The sequence below is a fragment of the Paramisgurnus dabryanus genome, chromosome 16, assembly GCF_030506205.2.
Source record: "Paramisgurnus dabryanus chromosome 16, PD_genome_1.1, whole genome shotgun sequence".
Taxonomy (NCBI): domain Eukaryota; kingdom Metazoa; phylum Chordata; class Actinopteri; order Cypriniformes; family Cobitidae; genus Paramisgurnus; species Paramisgurnus dabryanus.
The window spans coordinates 9,613,568-9,639,337 of NC_133352.1; the positions used below are offsets into that span (position 1 = coordinate 9,613,568).

Consider the following 25,770-nt stretch of genomic DNA (forward strand, 5'->3'; position numbering starts at 1 on the left):
ATCCACATACGTAAGGTTTCTGGATGTTTCACGAATTTACTTCTGTGTTTTACGTTTCCAAGCACTCTGCCTGAAAAATCTGGCAAACCTAAAGTTTAGCAGGGATTTCCCATCCCGTATTTGTCCATATACAGCTATTTTTATGCAGTGAGTAATTAAGAGTGCTCCAGACCAACTTTCCGAACATATGACTTACAGAAGGGATATGTAACTAAGAATGTTTCGGGAAACACGTTTTAACGATAAGGTACAGCTTAAGAACGACGTACAGCTGAGAAGGTTTTGGGGAACCCAGTCCTGAGTGATACAAGTCCTGATCATCCTGTCAGCATTTATTCAGTAAAAACAACCGGCTGGATGTACATTTCCCTTACTTTATATTTGGATTAAATTACAGAAACTGATCCTAGAGCTGATTTTCAAGCAGAAATTGCACAAAGCACTCAATTAACTGAAAACATAAAATAATGTGATGAGTAATTTTTGTTTAATGTATTCAAGTGTTTTCTAATAATGGCTTAGTTCACATAGTTATTAACATTAAGTGTTTCCTGCATCACTATTCAGTAGATAACGCTTAGGTTACTCACGTAACCCCGGTTCCCTGAAATAACGGGAACGAAGCATTGCGTCAGTTAGCTGACGCTATGGGGGGAAACTCCTGTTTACTCCGTGACTGAAGCCTATTGGTTAACGTCTGTACAAAGTACAGACCAATGACGTTTGAACCCGCGCGCGGGAGGAACGCGTCCTTATATAAGCGCGGTTCAATCGTCAGGAGCTCATTATTATTCGACTGAAGCGCGCAGCCGAATAACACTCGCTGCGTAGACGTTTGTAGCACGGCAAGAGACGCAATGCTTCGTTCCCGTTATTTCAGGGAACCGGGGTTACGTGAGTAACCTAAGCGTTCCCTTTCAATACGGTTCACTTCGCATTGCGTCAGTTAGCTGCCGCTATGGGGGAACGTAATCCCATCACGCCGTGCATACACAACGTACTGAAGTGCCTTACCGGAGAGACACTGCGTGTGGCCCTATACCCGGCATATTCACAGCTTTAAAAGCAAATGTGTAAGCACCATATAAATTGTTGACGCGCACACGGTGGGGTTTTAAACGCACCGGGGGCACATAACATAGCACAAGACGGCGAGGTACCGAGCGCGCCGCGGCTGTGCGAGATAAGTAAATTCAGAGTCACGTTGGTGAGCTCGCTGAGCGCACCGTGGTGTACACATAAAACGCATGAGCGTGCATGATTGAGCCGAGAGAACCTGCGCTCGTAGGGCAGGGACGTCTAAGCTGTACAATCTGACAACGTAGACGGCGAAGACCAGCCGGCCGCGTAGCAGATATCAAATATAGATATAGATACCCCTGTAGACCAAGTTCATGAAGAAGCCAAACTCGCACAGAGTGGGCTCTATATAGGACATAGCTCATAGAGGGGCGTGAGCCAGTGCGATGGTTTCAACGATCCATCTAAATAACCACTGTTAGCAACAGACATACGTGTAGTGAGTGATCTGCGAAGCTCACGAACGGCCGATCTGACTATAATATGCGGCAGAACGGTTCGTAGCGTGGGATTATACAGATACCACAATAGTGTGAACCCAGGTGCACCCTCGAGCGCATCGGGATGCATATAGGTAGTATTATAGTGCACAGATCGGTGAGCTTTCCAAGCGCGCCGTAAATGTGTATTGACTATAAATTGCACGGGCACAGGTGAACACTTGAATACATCGTGAATGCATATAGATGAATCAGAGTGTTATAATGCACAGGCCGGCAAGATTCTCGAGCGCGCCGTCATGTGTTCTGATAATAAATTGTGCGCACACGGGTGAACTCTTCAGTGCACCGTGAATGCGTATAGATAAATCAGTGCACAGAACGCGCCGTGAATGTGTACAGATATGATTGATGAACGTAACGGTGGGCACCCAACGCACCGTGAACGTACACAGATGAACAACAATGTATGTGTCACAAAGCATGACACAGCTGTGTATACAGGTGAGCTTTCCCAAGCGCATCTTATTGTATACCAAAATGTTATAGCGTGTACATGTGAGCTTCTCTAAGCGCACGGTGGACGCATATAATTAAAAACCATATCGTGCATACAGGTGAGCTAATGGGCGCAGCTTTAATGCAACAAACCTCAGTAGTGCGCGAAGCAGGGATGTCGAAGCTGTAAACTGACAACGTGGACGGCGGGGACCAGCCGGCCGTGTCACAATTGTCAAATGAGAAACCTCTAAGACCATGCCCATGCTCTAAGACAAGTGAGCATAATTGTCACGGGAGGTGATAACGTCAACGATCCATAAATAGCCTGTATTGACAGGTGCTCTAGTGAGTGATCCGTGACGCAGATGAACAGCTGATCGTCTGATGTACGTCAGACGTATGTGTCATACAGGACCTTGGACAGTTCCAGAGCGCTGTGCCTCGGGCACCGTCCGCATCTGAGAAATGACAGGCTTATGAATAAAGTGAATGGCAAGCCGTAAAAGCATGGTTCGCTGTTACCGCCGCCGTCCGCATCTGAGAGATGACAGGCTTGTGAATTAAATGAATGGTCGGTCGTAAAAGCGTGGTTCGCTGTTATCACGGCCACATAGATATAGGTAGGAGAGAGCCGCCGTGCCTCTGTAGTGAGGAGAAAAGTGTTCCACCCACGATTCGCGGGGGGTTTTGACTTTCAAATGTCACTAGACAGAATGGATCAGACTTTGCATAAGGACGCCTCGTGAAAGGGGTCCTAGCAGCTTGTGTCAATGTGTCATAAGGCACGTAATGTAGGTCGTGTCCCACGGATGCCATCTCCGCACGCCCATCGTAATGGGTTAATATTGGTAGTTTAAGCATGAGATGCGTATCACTCTGATTGAACATAGCTTATAAAGCGATGCAATGAGTTTATAAAGGAGATGACTCGTCAGCTTGTTCAGGGGGCGAGATCTCAGTCTGGTTCGGTAAATAATGAAACCACCGTAGATTGCCCGACCGCATTATCACAATAACACGGTCGAGAGTGCTGCAGTGCTAAATCATCCTCTTAATGTACCGTATTCACAGTACAAGGTGATTTATATGAGACAAACGGCGTTCCACGCGCCGAAGGCTGATTGCCGTCGTAAAGCGTGTTCAACCCACAGCAAATGCTGGGCTAGCTCGTAATGACAGCACTTCATGCAGCAGTGTGTAACTTAAGCAAGCTTCCCGGCCGTCAGCTCGGGGCGGGACCTTTGCTTAGTCAAACTGAAGTGGACTTATGAACAATGCCACGATATTCAGCTTTCTGAGGCTCGTTAGAGGGGTACGTGCGCCCGTCTTAAACGAGATGCCACGCGCGTCTGACTGTGCACGCGCTTTAAGCTTTGAAACTTATTGTGGCGGGTAGCAAGCTCACTTGAGGTTGATATTACCCTTAATATCTCCGAGTATTGGAGCGGAGGTGTGAGCGTCTTCGGATCCGCTAATATAAATCAGCTATATGGCCGAAAAACGTCATAAACCGCTTGGCTGTAAGCCTTTGAGTGGCCGTCCGGAGAGGGCGCGATTCAAACGCTTGGAGCCATGCAAAAGTCTGAGGCTGTCCTTCCTCTAGGAAGAGAGAATAACAGCCGTAAGACCGTGCTCGTTTGCGCCATCAGCATCGTAGCGGAGAAACTGAGGTGGGCTGCGAGCGAATTTGGCAGAAAGGTGTTAGAGACACCGTACAGTCGTGGGGTGTCAATACACAGTATATGGCCAAACCGGGGTTTTTTCGGCTAGCGTCGATAGAATTATGGACAGCGGGCCGTGTGTGCGTATTACTGATTGCTTGTCAGTAAGGCGATAAGTGTTTAGAGACACCGTACAACCGTGGGTGTCAATACATAGTATAGTAAGCACAGAAATTACTCTTTTTAGAGGAATTAAATACCGTTCGCCACTATAGTGAGGTCGCATAGCCGACAGTATTACACAGTATGTTTGGATAAACAGCACACAGAAAACATTTCAGGGCAGTCCAGCCGAGGCGCGACATAACCCCTTTTTCCCAGACAGTTTCGTTCTCTGTTGATGCAGCTATGCTGCGGAGACCAGAGCTCAGCCGTTCAGGTGCACAAGCCTCAGTAGTGACGGTGACCAAACGGCTCACGGAGCAGGGTAGTATGTCTAGGTAGTTTAATGTCAGACTGAACCCATCGCAGAGAGGAAGTCTGCCGTGAGGCCCGCGGTTTTGCCGTTTATTAAAAGGGCAGAAAAACCGGGTATATATATAAGAATGTACCAATATTCAGCGCACTGATATAGGACGGGACTGAATAAAGGGAGGTATTCGGGCCTCAGTATATTATAAACATATTCGTTCTGCCTCTGATTCCGTCTAAACCAGAGAGAAATTACCAGGCAGACGAAGAATGAGCTATCTGAAGTGAGATCGGCTCAGGCCAGTAAAGCTCTATAATAAGTGTTTTAGCGCTCCAATAGAGGCGTGTCCGCCTTATCGAGCAGACGAATGAGATCGTGCCGCTCCAGGAGGGGAGGGGCATGAAGCTCTCTTATAATGAGTGTTCTTGGTGCTCCAATAGCGGCGAATCGGCCCTATCGAGCAGACGAATGAGATCGCGCCGCTCCAGGAGGGGAGGGGCATGAAGCTCTGTAATCGTTGAACACTGGACAGCTGCATTTAGAGGCAGCGAGCCGTAATACCGCGTGCTAGCTAAGCCGTTAAGAGACCTCACCACTGTGGGGAAAGGAGCGTGGGACTCCGCGAGCGTGGAGCACGAGTGGCTGTGCTATGACAGAGACAGGGGCAGACCGCCCGTGTTTGCTTGCCGTATGCATCTATCCAGGTCTACGGTTCCCCGCTTGTTCATCTCAACAAGAGAGGAACGGCAGAGGGGAGTAGCAACACAGACAGAACAGCCATGCGTCGTGACGATATCACCCGATGCACTCGGGGATTAATATATGTGCCAGAGATCTCGCCACTGAATGTGAGAGGAGCGAAGGGACTCTGTAGCATGAACGGTTGCGGTGTGACAGAACACGGGGGGGTTAGTCCGTGTGTGCTTGTCTATGCATCCATCTAGTCTCATGGCTCGCCGTGTGTTCATCCCGGCGAGAGAGGAACAGCAGGGGGAGCACGAAACATGGATAAGACAACCAAAGCATAAGCGCGGTCCCGGCGTGGGAGGTGCCAGACCGGTAACGCGCTCGGAGGAAATTCATAGCAGAGAGGCTCACCGAGCCGCTGTGCTGGACGCTATTACAACAGCGCCTGCTCTTTTAGCTTATAGCTTTATATTAAAAATATTGATCTTACCGGGCGGCCGCAGGGGAGACCTCGTCAGGCGTGTGTCCGCTGCACAGGGCTCGTACCACGGCAAGCGAAGGCTATCTTCGGTTCTCGGCCGGAAAGCGGCAGGGGAAGACGCTAGACCTGGACTCTGCTATCTTCGGTTCTCAGCCGGAAAACGGCAGGGGAAGACGCTAGGCCTGGACTCCGCTGCAGGGCTTTTGTCAACGGCGAGGTAAGGCTTCTTCTTTTTCTTCGGAGCAGCGAGAGGTTCGCGCTGAAGGAGAAAATAATGAGCTCCTGACGATTGAACCGCGCTTAAATAAGGACGCGTTCCTCCCGCGCGCGGGTTCAAACGTCATTGGTCTGTACTTTGTACAGACGTTAACCAATAGGCTTCAGTCACGGAGTAAACAGGAGTTTCCCCCCATAGCGTCAGCTAACTGACGCAATGCGAAGTGAACCATATTGAAAGGGAACAAAAGTTATTATGTATTTTATTATTTTTCATTGTTTTTTTAATCCATCAAATATATGAAGTCACTGAATCAGTGAAAGCTTTTATTGAATAAATTATTCATGTAGTTAAGAAATATTAATCTTAAATCAGTATTATCGCCGACAGATTTATTGTCCTCACAAACACTTGAAAAATCATTTAAATAATAACACTTACTGTAATTTCTCCAGTTTACAGCGTGAATCCTTCAGTACATCAGAGAGCAGCTTCACTCCTGAATCTCCTGGTTTATTAAGGCTCAGATTCAGATCTCTCAGATGTGAGGGGTTTGATCTCAGATCTGAAGCCAAAGCAACAAAACCTTCATCTGTAATACTGCAGCCCCACAGCCTACAGAGAGTGAAGAACATGAATGATCTCCCAGATTTCTGTCTAAACTTCAGGATTAATGTTTGTGTGATCTGAGGAAAAATATCTAAATCTCATGTTGTGTATGTTACCATTATGTACTATTATTCTAAAACTTTTCAAATCTAAGCTTTACTTAAAGGAATATTCCATTTTCTTAAAAGAAAAATCCAGATAATTTACTCACCACCATGTCATCCAAAATGTTGATATCTTTCTTTGTTCAGTCAAGAAGAAATTATGTTTTTTGAGGAAAACATTGCAGGATTGTTCTCATTTTAATGGACTTTAATAGACACCAACAATTAACACTTAAATCAACACGTAACAGTTTTTTTCAACGGAGTTTCAAGGACTATAAACTATCCCAAACGAGGCATAAGGGTCTTATCTAGCAAAACGATTGTCATTTTTGACAATAAAAATAACAAATATACACTTTTAAAGCACAACTTCTCGTCTAGATCCGGTCCTAAAAGTGTCAGCGTGACCCCACGCAATACGTCATGACGTCACAGAGGACGAACGCAAAACTCCGCCCCAGTGTCTACAAGTGTTGAGAAAGAGGACCGTTCCTACGGTGTTGTTTGTCAACTGATACTAATTAATGTCTTTGTGTCAGTTTATTGTTTACAATGGTCCGCAAATGTGCGTTTTATATATGTAACACGTGACCTCCCTACGTCACTACGCATTTACGTTAGTTCGCGCTGGACCGGATCTAGACGAGAAGTTGTGCTTTAAAAGTGTATATTTGTTATTTTTATTGTCAAAACTGACAATCGTTATGCTAGATAAGACCCTTATGCCTCATTTGGGATCGTTTAGAGTCCTTTGAAACTCCGTTGAAAAAAACTGTTACGTGTTGAGTTAAGTGTTAATTGTTGGGCTCTATTAAAGTCCATTAAAATGAGAAAAATCCTGCAATGTTTTCCTCAAAAAACATAATTTCTTCTCGACTGAACAAAGAAAGACATCAACATTTTGGATGACATGGTGTGAGTAAATTATCTGGATTTTTCTTTTAAGAAAATGGACTAATCCTTTAATATATTTAACATTTTATTGTGTTGGATGAAAACAGATGAAGATTATGAATGACTCATTTTGCACTACACAGACTTTTATTCAAACAAGTGCTGACAATTCTCATTCATGACAACATAACTAAAGTTCATTTCATGGAGTTTCTGCAAGTGTCTGTGATTTTCAAGTGATTTTCAAGTAAAGTTAATTTACCATCAGATTAACCCTAAACTCTGGGTTGATTAACCCAAAACTTGCTTACTCTGGTTATGTTGGTTCCAAAACACAGTTTAAGAGGTATAAATGTCACCATTGCAATCATTGCACTAATGTTGTACAGAGTTAAACCTTTGATGATGTAGTATCCCATAAACAATACAAAATTAACCACTTTATAAGCTGTAAAAACTGTCTTTGTTATATACAGATTGGAACGTAAAGTGTTTCATATTGGAAGAACTAAGAGACGTCTACAAGACAGACTGGCTGAACATAGGTATACAATTCGAATAGGTAATATGAACTATCCTATGGCGAGACACTATAGGGAACACCATAAGAGTGATCCATCGTCCTTACAGGTCTGTGGCATTGATCATAACCCACTGTCACTAAGAAAAGGTGATAGACAAAAACAACTGAATCAGAGAGAAAGTTTTTGGATTGATAAATTACAGGCTAATAGATACCCAGGTCTTAATGAAGAGCTTGATTTGAGTGTCTTTCTTTAAATTATTGATTTAGTTTATTTTTTGTCAGTATAATATTTGACACTTGCTTGTATAATTATTATGATTTTTTTGAAGGACCAAGGAGGACATCTAGTGGACTGTTTATAATCCTACAACTCTGTACCTTAATTTCTAACAGATGGTGTTATTCTGATTGGTGTCAAAGGTTATAAATCTCTTCCTGTTTGTTGAAATGTGTTTACTCCCTGACGAAGGCTTGTTTGCCGAAACAGTCAGAGTTTTAATAGGTTTATTATGACCAGCCGTATTAATAAAGGCTTTTTACTTTTTTAGAGAGTGCCTTGGAGTTTTTTTTATTTTGCTATACCACTTTTCTCCTATCCAAAGAGCACCTCGACTTTTACATATTTTTTGAGTCCGGGCAGCACTCCTTTTTTTGATATTTGACAGTTTAAGAGGTAGTTTAATCAACCCACTGAAAGTAACCCAGAGATAACGCGGGCTCATGGTCACAACATAAATGCATTGTCAATGGATCACAGATTTCACGAGTCACCATGGAAACTTCAGAGAACTTTAAAGGTTTTTAAACATTATAAACCAATACTTTCTGGCAAAATTATCATTTTATGATCGGCTTACAAGAGTGTGATTACAAAACAAATAAAATTAATTAATTAATCAATCAATATAAACCTATTTTACCCCATTTAGGTCCAATATTACATGTGTCCCAATGAAAATACACATATTTTTAAGCCTGTAAAATAATAATAGATTTCATCTATGATATGAAATATACTCATTGGCCCTCATTTATCATTCTTGCGTAGAAACGGGCGTATATGTTGGCGTAAGATTATGCTTACACTCCTCTCACCGCCTGATTTATGAAACTGTGCGTACCGTTGATATTCTGGTGTACGCAATATCTGCCCTTCATAAATGCCGCGGCTGAAAACGATCGTCATAAGAATAACACGCCCATATAAATTCAAGTCTCCACCTCCCCCACGCCCTCATTTTACGACATTGACACATGGAAGACGGCAAAGAAGACAAACCGGGGAAGTGGAAAGAAACAAAATTGTTTTATTTGGGAGTTTAAAGAGCGGGATTAAAGACATTAATAATTGCATGACATTTTGTAATATTTGTATTATTATTTTTAGTAGTGGACCCCCCATAAGCTTTGACATAATTCGAACACTGCATACAGTTGTTTGTTAGCTAAGATCCAGTTTGATACGGAGCTCCGTATATAATTCAAATTAACAATTTGTTTCCACGACATCCACATGTTTTACTAGGCTAATTCATAATTTGAATTAATAATACTTGTAATAGTAATTACAAAATATTATAATAATTAATTCCAAGGAACAAACTGTTGAATATTGGGAACGAATTTTATACTTTAGACTAAATAAGAAAAGGAAGTGTCCATAATGTAGCATAAAAGATAATTCGTGGCCATGATTTTGTCCGCATGTCATCATGATCGGATTTATGGCTCCATTCAACACAAGCATTTTACCTTACCCATTCATGTGTAGCTATTTATTTATCATCGAATAGTATGTAACTAGCTTACCTTTTGATGCATTATTACCATGTTTTCGTAGCAGATCCTTGTGCTTTCTTGCAATGTGCCGCTTCAGATTCCAGGATTGCTAAACTTTTACAGTCTCTCCGCAGTCCCTTTCAATTTTTTCTTCCTGCTCAATCTTAACTTTGATTTTTACTTTACATTTATGTATAAGGCTTGAATTCCATAACTTATTGCTAGACGTTTTTACAGATTCTCGAACTAGCAAATTATCAAAGGCCGTTCTGGATTAAACGAGCGGTCCTGAGCGAGGGGAATTTTCGGAAAAAGGCGCTCTGATGGTAGGCTATTACTGCACCGCTCAACGCTCAGCTCCGCTCACGTGCTCTGCCCTGAAACGGCTCGCAACTGAAGGAATACATATGCATACAAATCAAATGCTTTGGTAAAGTCACACAACATTGAAGTTCATGTTGCATAAAAATAAACACTGAAGTTTATAATTACTATGTTTAGTTTTTTTTTACAGTGGGTCATAATATATCATATATTTTAGTTTGTCAGTGCGTTTTGTGGTGTTAGGAAGTGTTTGCGCATTTCTGCACTAACTCAAAATGTGCTTACACCACCTCCTGAGCAGGCGTAGGATTTGAGCGTGCCGTACGCCAACGTCCATATTGATAAATCTCAAAGTCACCGTGGTTTTGGGTGTACGCCAGGTGTACGCTGGAAATTTGGTGTACGCACTTTTGATGAATGAGGGCCAATATGAATATCATTTGTGGCACATAAAGGGCATAAATCCGTCATAAGGCTTATTTACAGTTTTTTTAAGTATTGTGTATACATAAAATGCACTATGATAATATTCACTATATTTTACTTATTTTACTTCTGCTCCTTAGGGTGACCCTGTTTAGTTTTTGGACTTTCCATTGTATGACACTGTATCACCTTTGATTTCAACATTTGCTGTCAAATGAATTCATTTTAAAGTCCTTATAGATTTTCAGTAATTTTGTGTAATTCTTTTCAGTACACTACACTAAGAAAGATTATTTATTTGCATTGGCCGATTAGGATCTATACAGAAGTGGAGAATAGAAATGTTACATTAGTGCCCATAGTAACATGTCCTATATCAGTGTTCTTCGACTACAACATGGGTTGCCCGCACAGAGTCTGTGAGTTACCCACCAAGGCCCATTCTATTAATAGCCTCAATTTTAATATTTATTTATTATATATTTTAATATTAGCTTGGCTTTTATGTATGTTAACATTTTAAACAATGATAAAACATAACAAGTAAAACAAAAAAGGTTTGAGTAGACTATATCCAAAAAGTAGCTCTCCAGATTGTTTCATCCATTGTAGCCGTTGCTCACAAAAAGGTTGGAGAGCCCTGTTCTATATATTATAATATCTCCTTTATCATTTAATATATCCAAATATCTTCATTTCCTTATTTCTCAAAAAATGTAGCTCAGGAAAGTATCTGCAAAATGCCCATTTTTAAAGAAAAAAGATTAGAAAAAGACCAACTATAGATCAAATGTAAAGAAAGAGGAGGCTAAGGGTCAGAAGTGCATGTTTAAGAAATAAAAATGATACTATGAAATTATTATTTATAATTTTATTTTATTATGTACCTGATTCAAACTGATAATAGGAAATCTCTGATCACTCTCCAATGTCTGCGTTTCAATGGGTGTCACTTAACCCATTTAAGCCCGATTTATAGTCGTGCGTAGGTTCTACACCGTAGCTTCGGCATAGGCTATCTGTAGCCTATGCGTAGCTCTGCATAGCCTGACGCGCACCTCGCAAAAATTTTAACAGCACGTCAGATCTACGCGGACCGCAAGCGCTGTGATTGGTCCACCAGAACCCCTCCCGTCAGGTAAAAAAAACTGCGTCATAGGTATTTCCGTTTGTGACGATGAAAACAAAGATGAGCCAAGTTGAGGAGTGATTTAACTCAAACTACTGTTTATTTACTTCCATCACTGCTGGTCTTCTCAAATCATACACAACAAGTTGCTGTTTCTTCTTCATTTGTGGGTTAACTTGCCAAGTCTCTTCTTCTCTGACGGTCGCGCTGCTACTGTGGTTACACCCGTGGATACTGCCTACCAGCGGTTTGTGCTTTTAATTTTTAATTTTTCATTACTTTTAATGATTTAACTGTTCATATAAAACCCAGATGAGGTGGTTTGAAATGGGTTTTGTGAAAAATACAATTATGAATAACATATATGATGTTATATCAAATTTCATGTTTGTTTGGTCTGAACTTTGTGACTTTGCTTAAAGCTAAATGTACTGAAAACATAAAATAATCTTTTTAAAGTAATTTTTGTTTAATGTACTCAAGTCTTTTCTAATAATGGCTTAGTTAACATAGTTATTAACATTAAGTGTTTCCTGCATCACTTTTCAGTAGATAACTAAAGTTATCATGTATTTTATTATTTTTCATTATGTTTTTTTTAATAAGTCAAATAAATGAAGTCACTGAATCAGTTAAAGCTTTTATTAAATTATTCATGTAGTTAAGAAATACTAATCTTAAATCAGTATTATCATTGACAGATTTATTGTCCTCACAAACACTTGAAAAATCATTTAAATAATAACACTTACTGTAGTTTCTCCAGTTTACAGCGTGAATCCTTCAGTACATCAGAGAGCAGCTTCACTCCTGAATCTCCTGGATTATTACAGTTCAGATTCAGATCTCTCAGATGTGAGGGGTTTGATCTCAGAGCTGAAGCCAAAGCAACAAAACCTTCATCTGTAATACTGCAGTCACACAGCCTACAGAGAGTAAAGAACATGAATGATCTCTCAGATTTCTGTCTAAACTTCAGGATGAGTGTTTGTGTGATCTGAGAAACAAGCTTTCAACTTGTTTCTATGAGCATTACTTTGTGTTTATATTATTCAATTCATTGTATTTCAATAGGAAAATCATAAATATACCATTATATACAGGTGCTGGTCATATAATTAGAATATCATCAAAAAGTTGATTTATTCAATTACTCAATACTTAGTTGGGGCTCCTTTTGTCTGAATTACTGCAGCAATGCGGTGTGGCATGGAGTCGATGAGTCTGTGGCACTGCTCAGGTGTTATTAGAGCCCAGGATGCACTGATAGTGGCCTTCAGCTCTTCTGGATTGTTGGGTCTGGCATATCACATCTTTCTCTTCACAATACTCCATATATTTTCTATGGGGTTAAGGTCAGGCGAGTTGGCTGACCAATTAAGAACAGGGATACCGTGGTCCTTAAACCAGGTCCTGGTAGCTTTGGCAGCTGTGCAGGTGCCAAGTCCTGCTGGAAAATGAAATTTGCATCTCCATAAAGTTGGTACTTGTGTCCAGCCACTCTTGCACAACAGACAGCGTCAGAAGCATCAAAGACAAAAAGGACTGGACTGCTGCTGAGTGCTCCAAAGTTATGTTCTCTGATAAAAGTAAATTTTGCATTTCCTTTGGAAATCATGGTCCCAGAGTCTGGAGGAAGAGAGGAGACGCACACAATCCACGTTGCTTGAGGTCCAGTGTAAAGTTTCCACAGTCAGTGATAGTTTGGGGTGCCATGTCATCTGCTGGTGTTGATCCACTGTGTTTTCTGAGGTCCAAGGTCAACGTGGCTGTATACCAGGAAGTTTTAGAGCAGTTCATGCTTCCTGCTGCTGACCAGCTTTATGGAGGTGCAGATTTAATTTTCCGTTAGGACTTGGCAGATGCGCACAGTGCCAAAACTACCAGTACTTGGTTGACGGACCATGGTATCCCTGTTTTTAATTGGCCAGCAAACTCGCCTGACCTTAACCCTATAAAAATCTACAGGGTATTGTGAAGAGGAAGACGATTTGCCAGACACAACAATGCAGAAGAGCTGAAGGCCACTATCAGAGAAACCTGGGCTAGGGCTGCACGACTAATCGTATTTTTATCATGATAATGATATGTGTGCCCCACGATTAATTAATGACAATCGCGCGAGTAATGTGTAAAGACCAAGCACAAAACAGACGGTAGAATCAAGCAATGTGTTTTCTTTTGTTATGGGCGGAGTCAGAGTATACAGAGTGGATATTTGCATGCGCAGTCTGTGTTATGGTAGAAGTATGTTAGCATCACAAGTTTTACAGTCATTCACCTGGAACAAACATAATGGCAGAGCAACAAGAATAATAATAATAAATAATAAATAAATAAATAAACTTGTTCACCCATTATATAATTACTTAGAATCTGGTGAGGATACAGAGTCATAGGGTGGGTTGCATGACAAGGATTAAATTAAGCAGAGTTAAGAGCTAATCTAGGGTTTGTTGATCTCAGTTTAATTTTAATTCGAGTTGTGTTGCACCACTTATATTTAAACACAGATTAACAAATCTTAGATTAAAACTTTAAACTGTATTGACCCTTCATCTGCAATTTATTATGTCCGCAATGTTGAATTTTCCGGTGTAATTAAACAGCAACAATGTTGACGTTGTCATTCAAAAAGGAAATAAACAGTTTATGCAAGCAAATGTAATGTAATTTTTGTATTATAAATCACCTACATACACCGGTAGGCTAATCTAAAGGTCTGATTCAAATAAAAACATTTAACAATCTTTTAAAACAATTAACAGATCAGGAAATATTGTGACAGGAAATATCGCAAAGCTCAGATATTGTGATATAATGAACAATGTGTGTGGACGCATTTGTCATGAAGCGCCACCGTGTGTCTGTTTATTCACTGCCCTTCGTCTGACTGGAGCGTGCGTGACAGATGAGAAGCACATACGAGCATCTGTAGCGGTCACCGGTGCTGCTGTTAATAATCTTTTTGAGCCGCCAAACTCACTTTGTTGAGACATTATAATAAACGCATCTTTGAATGGCGCCACCACGCTCGCGGTATGTGTTTCTAATCATTTAGCCAGACATTTAATTGTAAAAAACATATTTATACCTCATCATATGCAAGTTTAAAGTTAATCCCTCACTGAGATTTAAAACAGAGTTTAAAGTAATGGAGCAACAGGATAAAAGATCAAAATGGCAGTTTAAATGAAAACCTGATTATTTTTAAAGGTGCTCTAAGCGAATTGAAGCATTTTAGACCATAAAACATTTTTTGTTACATACCGGAAACATCTCCTCACTATCTGCTTGCTGCCTGTCCGCTGATCAAACTGTAAAAAAACGCGATCTCTGTAGACAGCCCAGGCTTCACAAACGGCAATATCAACAAATGGCCAAACCTAGCTTCAGAAAACAAAACAAAGTATTCCAGCCAATAAACGACAAGAAGGATTTGGGGGTGGGGGTTGGGCGCGTTCATGAAAGCACGGAAGGGAGGGGGAGGGGGAGGAGTTAGCTACGCTCTGTCTGTTTGAAAACAGTTCAAACATCAACAGGAAGTGACGTCGCACATTATTCGCTTAGAGCGCCTTTAAAGGGGACAGAGAATAAAAAACCATTTTTACCTTGTCTTTGTTGAATAATGGTAGTCTACCCCACATTCACGAACATACAAAAAGTGCTAGACATGCTTAACATCTCAGTCTCATAGAAATTCCTCTTTTAGAAATGTCAGCCAGAAAACGGCCCAATCTGAAAAACTGATGCTTATGACATCACATGCATCTAACTGCCCCTCCACTTTAAAATAATTGGCAGAAAAGTCAGCCAATCAGTAATGAGATTGCAAGTTTAGCCAGTAGGGGGAGCCAAATAGGTGCAAAACCACTTGTTTAAAATACCCCGCATAATAGAGCTATCTGAGAAAGGTTTTTAGGAAGCGTTTAAGGCATTATGACCCAAACTAAATATTTTTGTCTACATGTCACATCACAGAACAAGGATAAATACTCTGTTCAATCATTCTATGTCATCTTTAAACAGGTTTAAAGTTTAGTGCAACAGAATTATTAAATAAGCTTTGATTTAAACCAGACTTAGGCCTAATCCTTGTTGGTGCAACACAGCCTTAAAGATTTAAAATGGGATTCAAAGTAATACAAAATTTTTCTGTTGAGCCCCTAATTGAATATTTCAGTTTTTCAAGTGAAAGGAATGACATCAGAAAGGAATGACATTCGATTAATGACTTTTAGCTGAATCAGGCTTAGCTGAGCACATAAAGAAGTGGAATTAACTCTTGCAAGGGCCTCAGACCATAGCCCTCCGATAACTCAATTTGCAGCTCATTTTCCCAAGTCATCTTTAGGTAGGAGAGAGAGGACATATTAGATGAAAGTAACATGGTGTAGACGAAAGATATACGGCTACCACCTGTAGAGGGTGACATTAAATTCTCAATCAGAGATTTTTCTGGTAATTGAGGGAAAGGAAAATTAGTCTTAAAGTGCCCATATTATGAAAAACTCACTTTTTCTGGGTTTTGGGGGGTTCTTTTGTGTCTCTGATGCTTCCACACGCATAAAAACTTGGAAAAAAATCCATCCATGCTGTTTTGAGTGGGATACAGGTTTCTGAATGTCCTCTGCCTTGAGTGTCAGATTGCACGAGTTCAAACTCAGCTCCGAAGTGATGTAACTAGCAGTTTCGTCACATTCCGTTTGAATTTTCCCGCCCACCACCCCACTCGCAGGTCTCCACCCACCAGGTAGCTAGAGAGCACAGAGCAGTAACTTCGCTGATATCCTCTATACTGTCATCATGGCTCACAGAAATAACAGTGCTATTTGGATATTATGGATTATACTCCCGCCTACTTTTAAAAACAAAGTTTTAACGCGTGTTTATTAAAACCTAAAATGTGATCTCATATACAGTGTGTTACGACGCAAATAGTCCTCAGATTGTAGGCGATAAGACGTTCATGCGAAATCTGATGTGAAAAAAAGACTATATTTCACGGATTATACGCATTGTGGACAAAAATGGTCATTGGGTGTATTTTATTGGACTTTCATGGATCATTCACACATCTGAAACAGACTGGATTCGATTCGCAGTCGTTATATCAACACAAAAGGTAAGAAGTCACGTTATATTTTGCATGTTGTCATCTTCGGTCACAAAATACTACATTTATGATGCTAGAGCATCTGTATCTCAAAAAAGAGATCATACATTGATGCTAATCCGGTAAATTATACCTTTTAAATGTATAGTGATAATATTATTGTTTGTAGATAGTAACGTTAGGCTATATAGATATTTTTTGCAGGCTAGATAGTTTGCAGCGTGGTTTCGAAAGTAAAAAAAAATATTTAACGGCTTTATTTTACAATTCTACATGAAAAAGTAATAGTGCTTTGCCAAACTAAAAGTGGGAAAACATTCACTTTTGGTAAAGTTCAATTTGTAACCTGAAAAGGAGCCAAAAGTGTCGAGCAAGCGCATAATCTCGTTGGCACAGCAAACTGGATCTTGTACATACAACAACAAGTCGTCGGCATAGACAGAAACACGATGTTCTGTGCCTCCCCTCTGTATAATCTCAATTCATTTAAATTAAAATTGAAGTATTGTAGCAATTGTATGTTATACATTATTCTGATTAACGCACCTATAATACTCCAAAGCCCAAGTGCAGTATCTACGCAAACATTGAAACTGAGAAAAATGGCTTTAAAGTTTTTACACTAGCCAGCCAAACATGTTGTAGGTAGATTAGTGGTAATGCATTCATGTAATGCCTTGTTAGGAAGAAATTTTTATTGATAAAACCATGACCACCGATGTGACCTTTGACTCCCAAAATGCAGATACTGCACTCTGCCTTTGAAAGACCTTACACAACTAAAACACTATTGCAAAAGCAAAGTGCAGTATCTACGAACTAAATGTGTTCATTCAACTTTTCTTCATGCTTCTTAATACATTTTGATTGTTTTTAATAACTGTAATAGTTTTATTTATGTTTGTGAATGCTAAAAATGCTCCTTTTACCACAAAGATAGTATTTTACTCACTTTATTAATTTTTATTTATTAAAAAAATTACATTAGACTAGGTTTGATTTAAAACAGTAGTTAAAAATTAACATAATTTAAAAATAGAAGAACATGTTTGTCCCAAAGACATTATTGTTTCAAATGTACTATAAGTGGTAACTAACAGTATGTACATTTTAGTTAATTTTCATCTTAAAGTAGCACAGTTATGTAAACTTAGATATTTTTAAGATTAGCTTAAGAAGTACTGAACTAAATGTTTTAATATTAAGTAGCCTACAAAATTAGTTTGTGGAGAAAGAGCACTTATTATGGAAGTGTACTTTTTCACATAGTGTGCTTTCTGCTGGCCCGGCTGCGCTCGTCAGGTTGACTGGGCTCCGCTATCTTTGCCTAACAATAAAACTTTACCAGACTCTTATAAAACTTTTGAAGGAGTAACCCCTGCCAATACAATTTGATTAGCTGCCTAAAAAGTGGAGAGATGTTCGAATCAACAAACACCAATGCGCTTGAATCGGATTATATCATTATTGTCAGAGGATATTGTCTTCAATGGACGAGCACAGGTAGGTCAAAACTTGCTAGCAGCTGGCTAGTCAATGTTAACTTCTTATAAAGCTGTAATTTGCCTTAGCATGAGTTATTATTTAGCTATCTTCCTTACCAGTATTTGTTTATTTGCGTTTTAACGCGAGTTCAAACATCATTTGGCCGCGGGATTGTGCCATGGTTTGTTGTTTCTGTGTGTTACGATCGAGGGAAACCGCAGTATCTGGGGTATCAAAGCCGGGGAAACAAAGCCAAAACGCAGTAGCCTAACATCACTTACTGCGGTTTGCCTTGGTATTAGCATGGATTTTGTAGTTACTGCAATTTTGACACCCTCATTTCTCTGAAACTGGACAAAATTGAACCAGGAGACTTTGTCACAAGACAGAACAGATGTCATAAAGCTCATTTCAAGCCTTAACTCAATTTCGACCAAGTGTGTAGTTACTGCGCTTTGGCTTTGGACGGCAGAATAGTCTACCCTTTTGCCATATTAAACTATGTTATTACCTTAACTTAGACAAATTAATACATATCTATCTTTTTTCAATGCGTGCACTGTACAGCGCGTTGTGAATCTGTTAGCATTTAGCCTAGACCCATTCATTCCTATGGTACCAAACAGGGAAGCCACCAAACACTTCCATGTTTTCCCTATTTAAAGACCGTTACAGTACATGAGGAGTTATACCAGTAAGTATGGTGCCACAAAATAAAACTTTTTTTGGTACCATAGGAATGAATGGGGCTAGGCTAAATGCTAACACATTCACAATCCGCTGTACAGTGCACACATTGAAAAAAGAAAGGTATGTTTTAATTCGTCTAGGTTGAGGTAGTAACATAGTTTAATATGGCAAAAGGGTAGACTTATCCGTTAAAAGTATTTTAAGGTTGGATGATAGAGATTTTATTTGCCACCCCAGAGTAACTGCTGGCCCCTGCCTGGCCACCCCTATGAAAAATCCCTTGCTCCGTCACTGATTAGCAAAACACAAAAAATACATTATATTATAAATCTTTACCCAGACAAGTGACTTTTGTGTATGGACAAGTGAAACACAAATGTACTTGTCCGAAGGACAAGTTCCTCAAAAAGGTAATGTCAAGCCCTGATTTAAAATAGCGAAATTAATTCCCTGCTTAATTCACATTGTTCACTCTTTTATAAATGCATTTTCTAAAATATCTGAAAAACAACAGAACATGATGATGGTCATATGCATAAACAAAATATACCAGTCAACATTTGAAGTGGATCAAAACCTTTTCTCAAAGTTGTCTTAGAACCAATACCCATTACCCGTTCTTGTCTTAGGACAACTTTGATGAATCTTTTTGATCCACTTTAAATGTTGACTAGTGTAATATTGCACTTAAATAATTAGCATATAAACAAAACAAGCACAAGTTTTTATCTGTAACTATGACCATATAACCATAAAAGTAATTTAAGGTCATCATGCATGCATTGCTGTTTAGTGTTCACCGGCATGTAGGCTATGTATGTACTAACAAACATTATAGTATCACGCCATTAGTAGTTCAAAATATAAATGTGCAAGTGCAGCGCTGATTGCTGAAAACACCGTTCAGTTGAGAATCTGATGCTCCTCATATCGACACTTCCAACATTTTTACATTAAATGACATTTGTCCAAAACCACTGGTAATGTAAATACTGAATTTAACACTAGACACTACCCTGCTAGATAGAATAGAATAGAATAGAATAGAAACTTTACTGTCATTATAAAATATAATGAAATTTGTTTAGAAGCTCTCAAAAGACCAGCAGCCTCAGAAGAATAAACAACAAAAATAGAATCCACATAGTATATAGCTACAAAATAATATCACAGCAGAGTAGTATATATACAGTGGAATTAAATAATTCCCCTAAATGTATTTAAATTTAAATAAATCTTGCATGAGGATTAGACTTGAGTTGGTGCTAGATTGTGCACACAGCTACAGTATGCATTCAAACACTGCCTGCATAACACATCCTTAAAACGAATCATGATTGTTGCCTCATAAACAAGAGCTGAGGAAGAGCAATCGCCTAGGTTTCAAATAGAAAGCTGCTAGCAAATGTAAATATTTAAAAAAAAATCATAATAAATGTGTTATAATCTCCATTCCTTTATAACCTCTTCTCCTGAAGTGACATAAAGTGCTTCCTCTGGCAAGATTTCATAATCTGCCAGGATTTTAAAAATCCTGTAGTGTGAGCCAGGCATTACTCTATAAGACACACAGTGTTTCTCAATAATGCCTTGCTCACAATACAGGATTTTTAAAATCCTGGCAGATTATGAAATCTGGTTGCAGCACACACATAAGGAGATCTTATCAGATATTCTTCTCTCAAATCTTAAACATGCTCACACTACAGGATTTAACCCCCGCATTTTGACGCGTTTTCTCCTTATCATGGCAGAAGAAGAAGAAGTTTTATTTATATAGCGCCTTTCCAAAGCTCAAGGTCGCTTTACATAACAGTACATCAAAATTAACAACTTCCAAAATAGACATACATTTCATACAACACAAAACACATAAAGTTCACAATATTACAGAGTTTGTCCGAAATGTAGGCTAAAGAGGTATGTTTTCAGTTGAGTCTTAAAAGATGACAGAGATGACTGTTTACGTAATGTCAATGGTAATGAGTTCCACAGTTTGGGGGCATCTATGCTGAAAGGCCGGCCACCTGCAGTGTACAACCGGTAACGGGGGACAGACAGAAGACCCTGTTCAGCTGATCTGAGGGATCTTGCAGGAGAGTAGTTGTGGAGTAATTCAGCAAGATAAGATGGTGCTAGACCATTCAGTGCCTTAAAAGTAAGTAGCAGTATCTTAATCTCTTGAAAAGCACCCCCATTCTGGCCCAAAACCATAAAAATAGCTACTTTCACTAAAAGGGCTGTTTTTACTAAACCATTTATAGTATAAGCATAACTGTGGTATCATTAGATAGAAGACACTTTGAGCTTCGTTTTCCATGTTTTCCATAATTTCCAATTATTTTAAGATAAACATTTTAAAAGTTAGAGAGGCTGAAATACATTGTAATAAAACTTTTTTTGCATAACATCTTTTTTAACACTAAAAATCTTAATGATAAATATATGTGTGAAACCTAGAAATGCAATGAGGCCAAAGCCACAAGTCTAAAGAAGTTATATTTCACGTTTGAAGTCAATAGACCCAAAAATGAGGTTCTTGCAAGAGTTTTTGTAAGACTAGTGCCTTTTCTAAGTGCCAGTCAGCCACAAAATAAAAGTCTTTTGTTTACATGCATACACGTTCGTTCTTTTTATTGTTTATCCTTATATAAGCGTATAAAATGCCGTATCCACACCAGGAAATAAAGCTTCACACAAAGATCGTTGAATTCGTTATCTAATTGGCTACACGTTCTGTCTATCAATATTTTCCATGAAGTCATTGGAGAAACGCGCGAGTCAGATGACGTCACGATATTTGACAGCGCTGTTTGGATATTATGTATTATACTCCCGCCTACTTTTGCAAACAAGTTTGACCGCTGGTTTTGAACGCGAATGTAATCTCATATACAAGTGTTACGATGTAAATAGTCCTCAGATTGTATATTATAATCTATTACAAGACGTGCATGTGAAATCTGATGTAAACAATGGAAAATATATCTATATTTCACGGATTTTAGGCATTTGTGGACAAAAATGGTCATTGGATGTACTTTGTTGGAGAGTTTTTAAGGGTTATTCACACATCTGAAACAGACTGGATTCGATTCGCGTTCCTTATACCAGCACAAAGGTAAGGAGTCAGTTTATATTATGCATGTTGTCATTTGGACTTCTGTAACAAAATACTATATTTATGATGCTAGAGCAATTGTATCTCAAAACGGACACCATACACTGATGCTAAACCCTTAGACCTTTTAAACGATGTATAGTAGTGTTATTAGTATTGTTGTTTGTACACAGTAGGCTATATATATATTGTTAGCAGCATTAAAAAAAACTGACGTCTTTCCGTCCTCGAGCTAGTGCGCGTCGAGAGGTTAAACTGTATACGAGAAGCGACTGGTAACCAATGAAGATCACTTAGTAAAGGAGTTATGTGGTCTGAGCGCTTGGTGGACGTGAGAACCCTAGCTGCTGAGTTTTGAACGTATTGTAACCTCGCATTACAGGTTAACGGCAGAATCAACTTAAAATACTCATCATTAATAATCATACACTTACGTGTTTGACATCATTTGAAACTGTAAAGGGTCTTCTTTAATATGTGTTTATTCACAATAACAACAGATCTTTATGTTTTTGTCAAATAAAGAAAATTAACAGGGTGCGCATCCAGACATTTCTGTCTCCGCCAGCTGTCTCTCAAAACACGTTACAAAAATCAATTGAAACTCCGCGAACACTCATCACACAAACATGATACACATATCCAAAGAAAGCCTGAAATGTCTATTTTTAAGCTAATTATAATTAAGCTAATTATAATATAAACAAATATTGCCTGTTTATATAATCTGCATTGAAGTAAAGAGAGTACCATTTTTCCTGGCTGACTTCATTATCTTTAATGCGGTCACGCCCACAGGCTGTGACGCGTCAGACAAGGTTGGATCCATTTGCAAATCTTTATTAGTATCACACAGCAGTTTAGACACAGGCAATGCAATGTAGCGGTGAAACTGGAATGTAAACACAGATACGGCTTGGGGCAGGCAAATAGTAATCGTAATCGTTAACACAGTCCAGAATCGGGGCAGGCGGAAAGCAATCGTAAATGTAAACACAGTCCAATATCGGGGCAGGCAGAGATTATTCGTAAACGGGTAAACAGTCCAAGGTCGAGGCTGGCAGCTAAACATCAATAATCTGAAAGGCAGTCCAAAAAGTAATCACCAGGGGAACAAACACAGGGAAAACAGGGAAATAACGCTCAGTAGTGCTGCACGGGGCAAAACAAGACTTCGCAAAGAGCGTTTGTGTGTGTCCCAGGTATATAGGCAGGATGATGAGTGACAGGTGGAGTGAAATCAGCGGAGCGTGGGGCATAGTGGGAAATGTAGCTCCAGTTAGAAGTCAGGTGAATGTGATGTTTGAACACCGGGGACGTTAGCGCTGACATCCGTAACACAGGCGGTACCCACTGTTGACATGGTAATAGCAGTTCAAACCATAACAAAGCGTAAAGTTTGATCAGATATAAAGACTTTACCACATGTTTGGATGATAAACTTTATACACACACGTGAGGAAGATCTTCATTTATGTCTGGACATTGAGGAAGAGAAGTGTTTATCTTTAACGTTAACGTTACCTAAGAAGAAGAACAATGGAGGACCCACTGGAGGAGGATATATAGATATAGAGTTGGACAAATATGTAATTTAATGTAAAACGTTGTAAGTGTTGATATGAGGCGCATCAGATTCTCAGGTGAGCGGTGTTTCAGCAATCAGCGCTGCACTTGAGTGAGGTTCCAGCGGATCATTTGTATTTCAAACAACTAATGGCGTGATAACGTAATGTAAGGAGTATATACATGCCGGTAAACAGCAATGAACGCATGATGACCTTAAATTACTTTTATGGTTATTTATGATCATAAAGATAAAAACTTTGTGCTTTTGTAAAATAATATCTAATACATGATGCACTTTCTGCTGGCTGCCGGATCGGTTTCTGTGCATTTGTGGAGCGCGTCACCAAAAAACTGAACTGAAAATCATCATATCATTTTAAATTCATTTTGTTAATATGCTAATTATTTAAGTGCAATATATTTCATGTATGCCTATGACCATCATCATGTTCTGTTGTTTTTAAGATATTTTAGAAAATGTATTTATAAAAGAGTGAACAATGTGAATTAAGCAAGGAATTAATTGAGCTATTTTAAATAGTCTGTTTGGCCCAATGAGCTGCAGCCTTGGTGGAATGAAACTAGAATGAAAATGTGATGAACAAGATGCCTGTCTCGTCCTCCAATCACCACCAGAGGGAGCCATCTCCCAAGTATAAATTAATTCCAGGCTTAATTTCCCATAATCCCACATACAGGAACTGATTGCACTGCCACCTGTTTTCCATCATCCACTGCCTATATAAACTGGACCTGAACTTGACTTTAGTGTGAAGTCTCGATTTGTCATGGCTATCATTCTGAGCATTATTCTGTCTGTGATTATCTGGTTTGTTACTTTGATCTGTTTATACTGTTATTACGATTGTTTGCTGCCTGCTATGTTCCTTCTGCCTGTAATATTGACGACGAGATTTGCCTTACCTACATTCCTGTATTTGTTGTTATTGACCCTTGCCTGTTTGACTACGATAGTTTTAATTAGTGATGGGCAGTCCGGCTCTTTCCATTGATTCGGCTCTTTCGACTAAAGCTCCGGCTCTACATTTTAGTGATGGCAGTCCGGCTCTTTTCATAGATTCGGCTCTTCTGGCTCGGCTCCCTTAGAAGAGCCGGCTCCCCTGCATGCGTCTGAAGATTCGGCTCTGCTCGTTCACTACAAAGAATCAGCTCTTAGAGCCGGCGTTCGCGAACGACCCATCACTAGTTTTAATAAAAGCCTGCAAATGGATCCTCAGCTTCATGGTGCATCATTACAGAAACCCTGACTCAGAGATGGGGACTTGAGTTTGAGACTCGGACTCGAGTGCGACTTAAGTCGCACACACAGTGACTTCAGACTTGAGACTCGACCCTCAAAGACTTCAGACTCGACCTCGACCCGCGCGACTCCTGAACAATGTTTATTTTTAGAAAACGTCTGATGAGCTCGCTGTCATACCCCTCCCTCCGTTACCTACAACCTGCCCACGACGTCACACGTGACGTATCTGCTCCGCGCGCGCGGCCGCGAACATACATGTCGACTGCACCGGCTGCTGCTGTGCCATTCATCTGAAGCTTTGGGTAGTGCTGTGACGGATCCGCGGTTCGGCTCGCATGCGATTCGTGGATTAATATGCAATTTAAATAGGGTAAGATTATCATTAACGTGTTTCTAAGGCTTGCAATTGTTTAAATGGTTAAACAATTTAACCGCAAAAAGGTGCTCAAGTGAGCAGATTTCTGTACGCACATGCGTTTAAATGTGTCCGGTCTAGGTCCAGTCAGGTCCAGAGTTGCGCTACTTTGTATCATACTGTAGTGTAGTCCATTAACATACATTTGCTGAATAGAGCAATGAAAAACAACGTAACGTTTTTATGTGAAGCGACTGTTGTATCTTCTTCCTGAAGCGCTGTTTGGAATTCGCACTCTGCCTGTGTTTGAGCACGCATTAAAGTGCCCTCAGTAGTGCACATACAGAGAGAAGTGTTTCAAAATTTAAGCCAAAATAAAATCTTTCTTTTCTTGTCAGGGCACATACACACAAAATGATCTCACAGTATTCTTTTTCTAATAAAAACATTTTTGTTTATGTCTTAAGAAATCAGTCAGAAACCAGTCTGGGATTATTTGTTCTTAATAAAGAGACAGTAACCTCAATTAACCTACTTAAGTCTGTGTCATTTATGTTAATCAAACAACCCAAGACAAACAGAAAATTCCTTCTATTGCTCAAAAATAATAATAATAATATTTCATTTGTACAATAAAGACAGTGTTATTATCCATTTAATTTAATTTCTGTACCTAATGCTAATTTTAGACCTTACTTAATGTGCAACTTTGTTCTTTTTATAAATGTTTATAATTTCTTTATTTGTTATTAGAGTTTTACTTGTTACAACGAGACTTGAGACTTGACTTGGACTCGAGCCCAGAGACTTCAGACTTGACTTGGATTCAAGCTCAAA

At 39.6% G+C, this 25,770-nt stretch overlaps 1 protein-coding gene across 9 annotated transcripts in view; it reads right to left on the reverse strand.

Moving 5' to 3' along the window:
* The window catches only part of LOC135749358 (NLR family CARD domain-containing protein 3-like), a 220,381-nt gene that overhangs the window by 31,096 nt on the left and 163,515 nt on the right, over positions 1-25,770 (reverse strand). For 8 of the 9 annotated variants that reach the window (XM_073812154.1, XM_073812155.1, XM_073812152.1 and 5 more), the window contains 2 exons: positions 12,086-12,259; positions 5,981-6,154 (listed from right to left, as the gene is read on the reverse strand). In XM_073812154.1, the coding sequence (XP_073668255.1) occupies positions 5,981-6,154; positions 12,086-12,259 (348 nt within the window). The remainder of the gene's footprint in view (positions 1-5,980; positions 6,155-12,085; positions 12,260-25,770) is intronic. The other variant, XM_073812153.1, reaches the window with a different exon arrangement.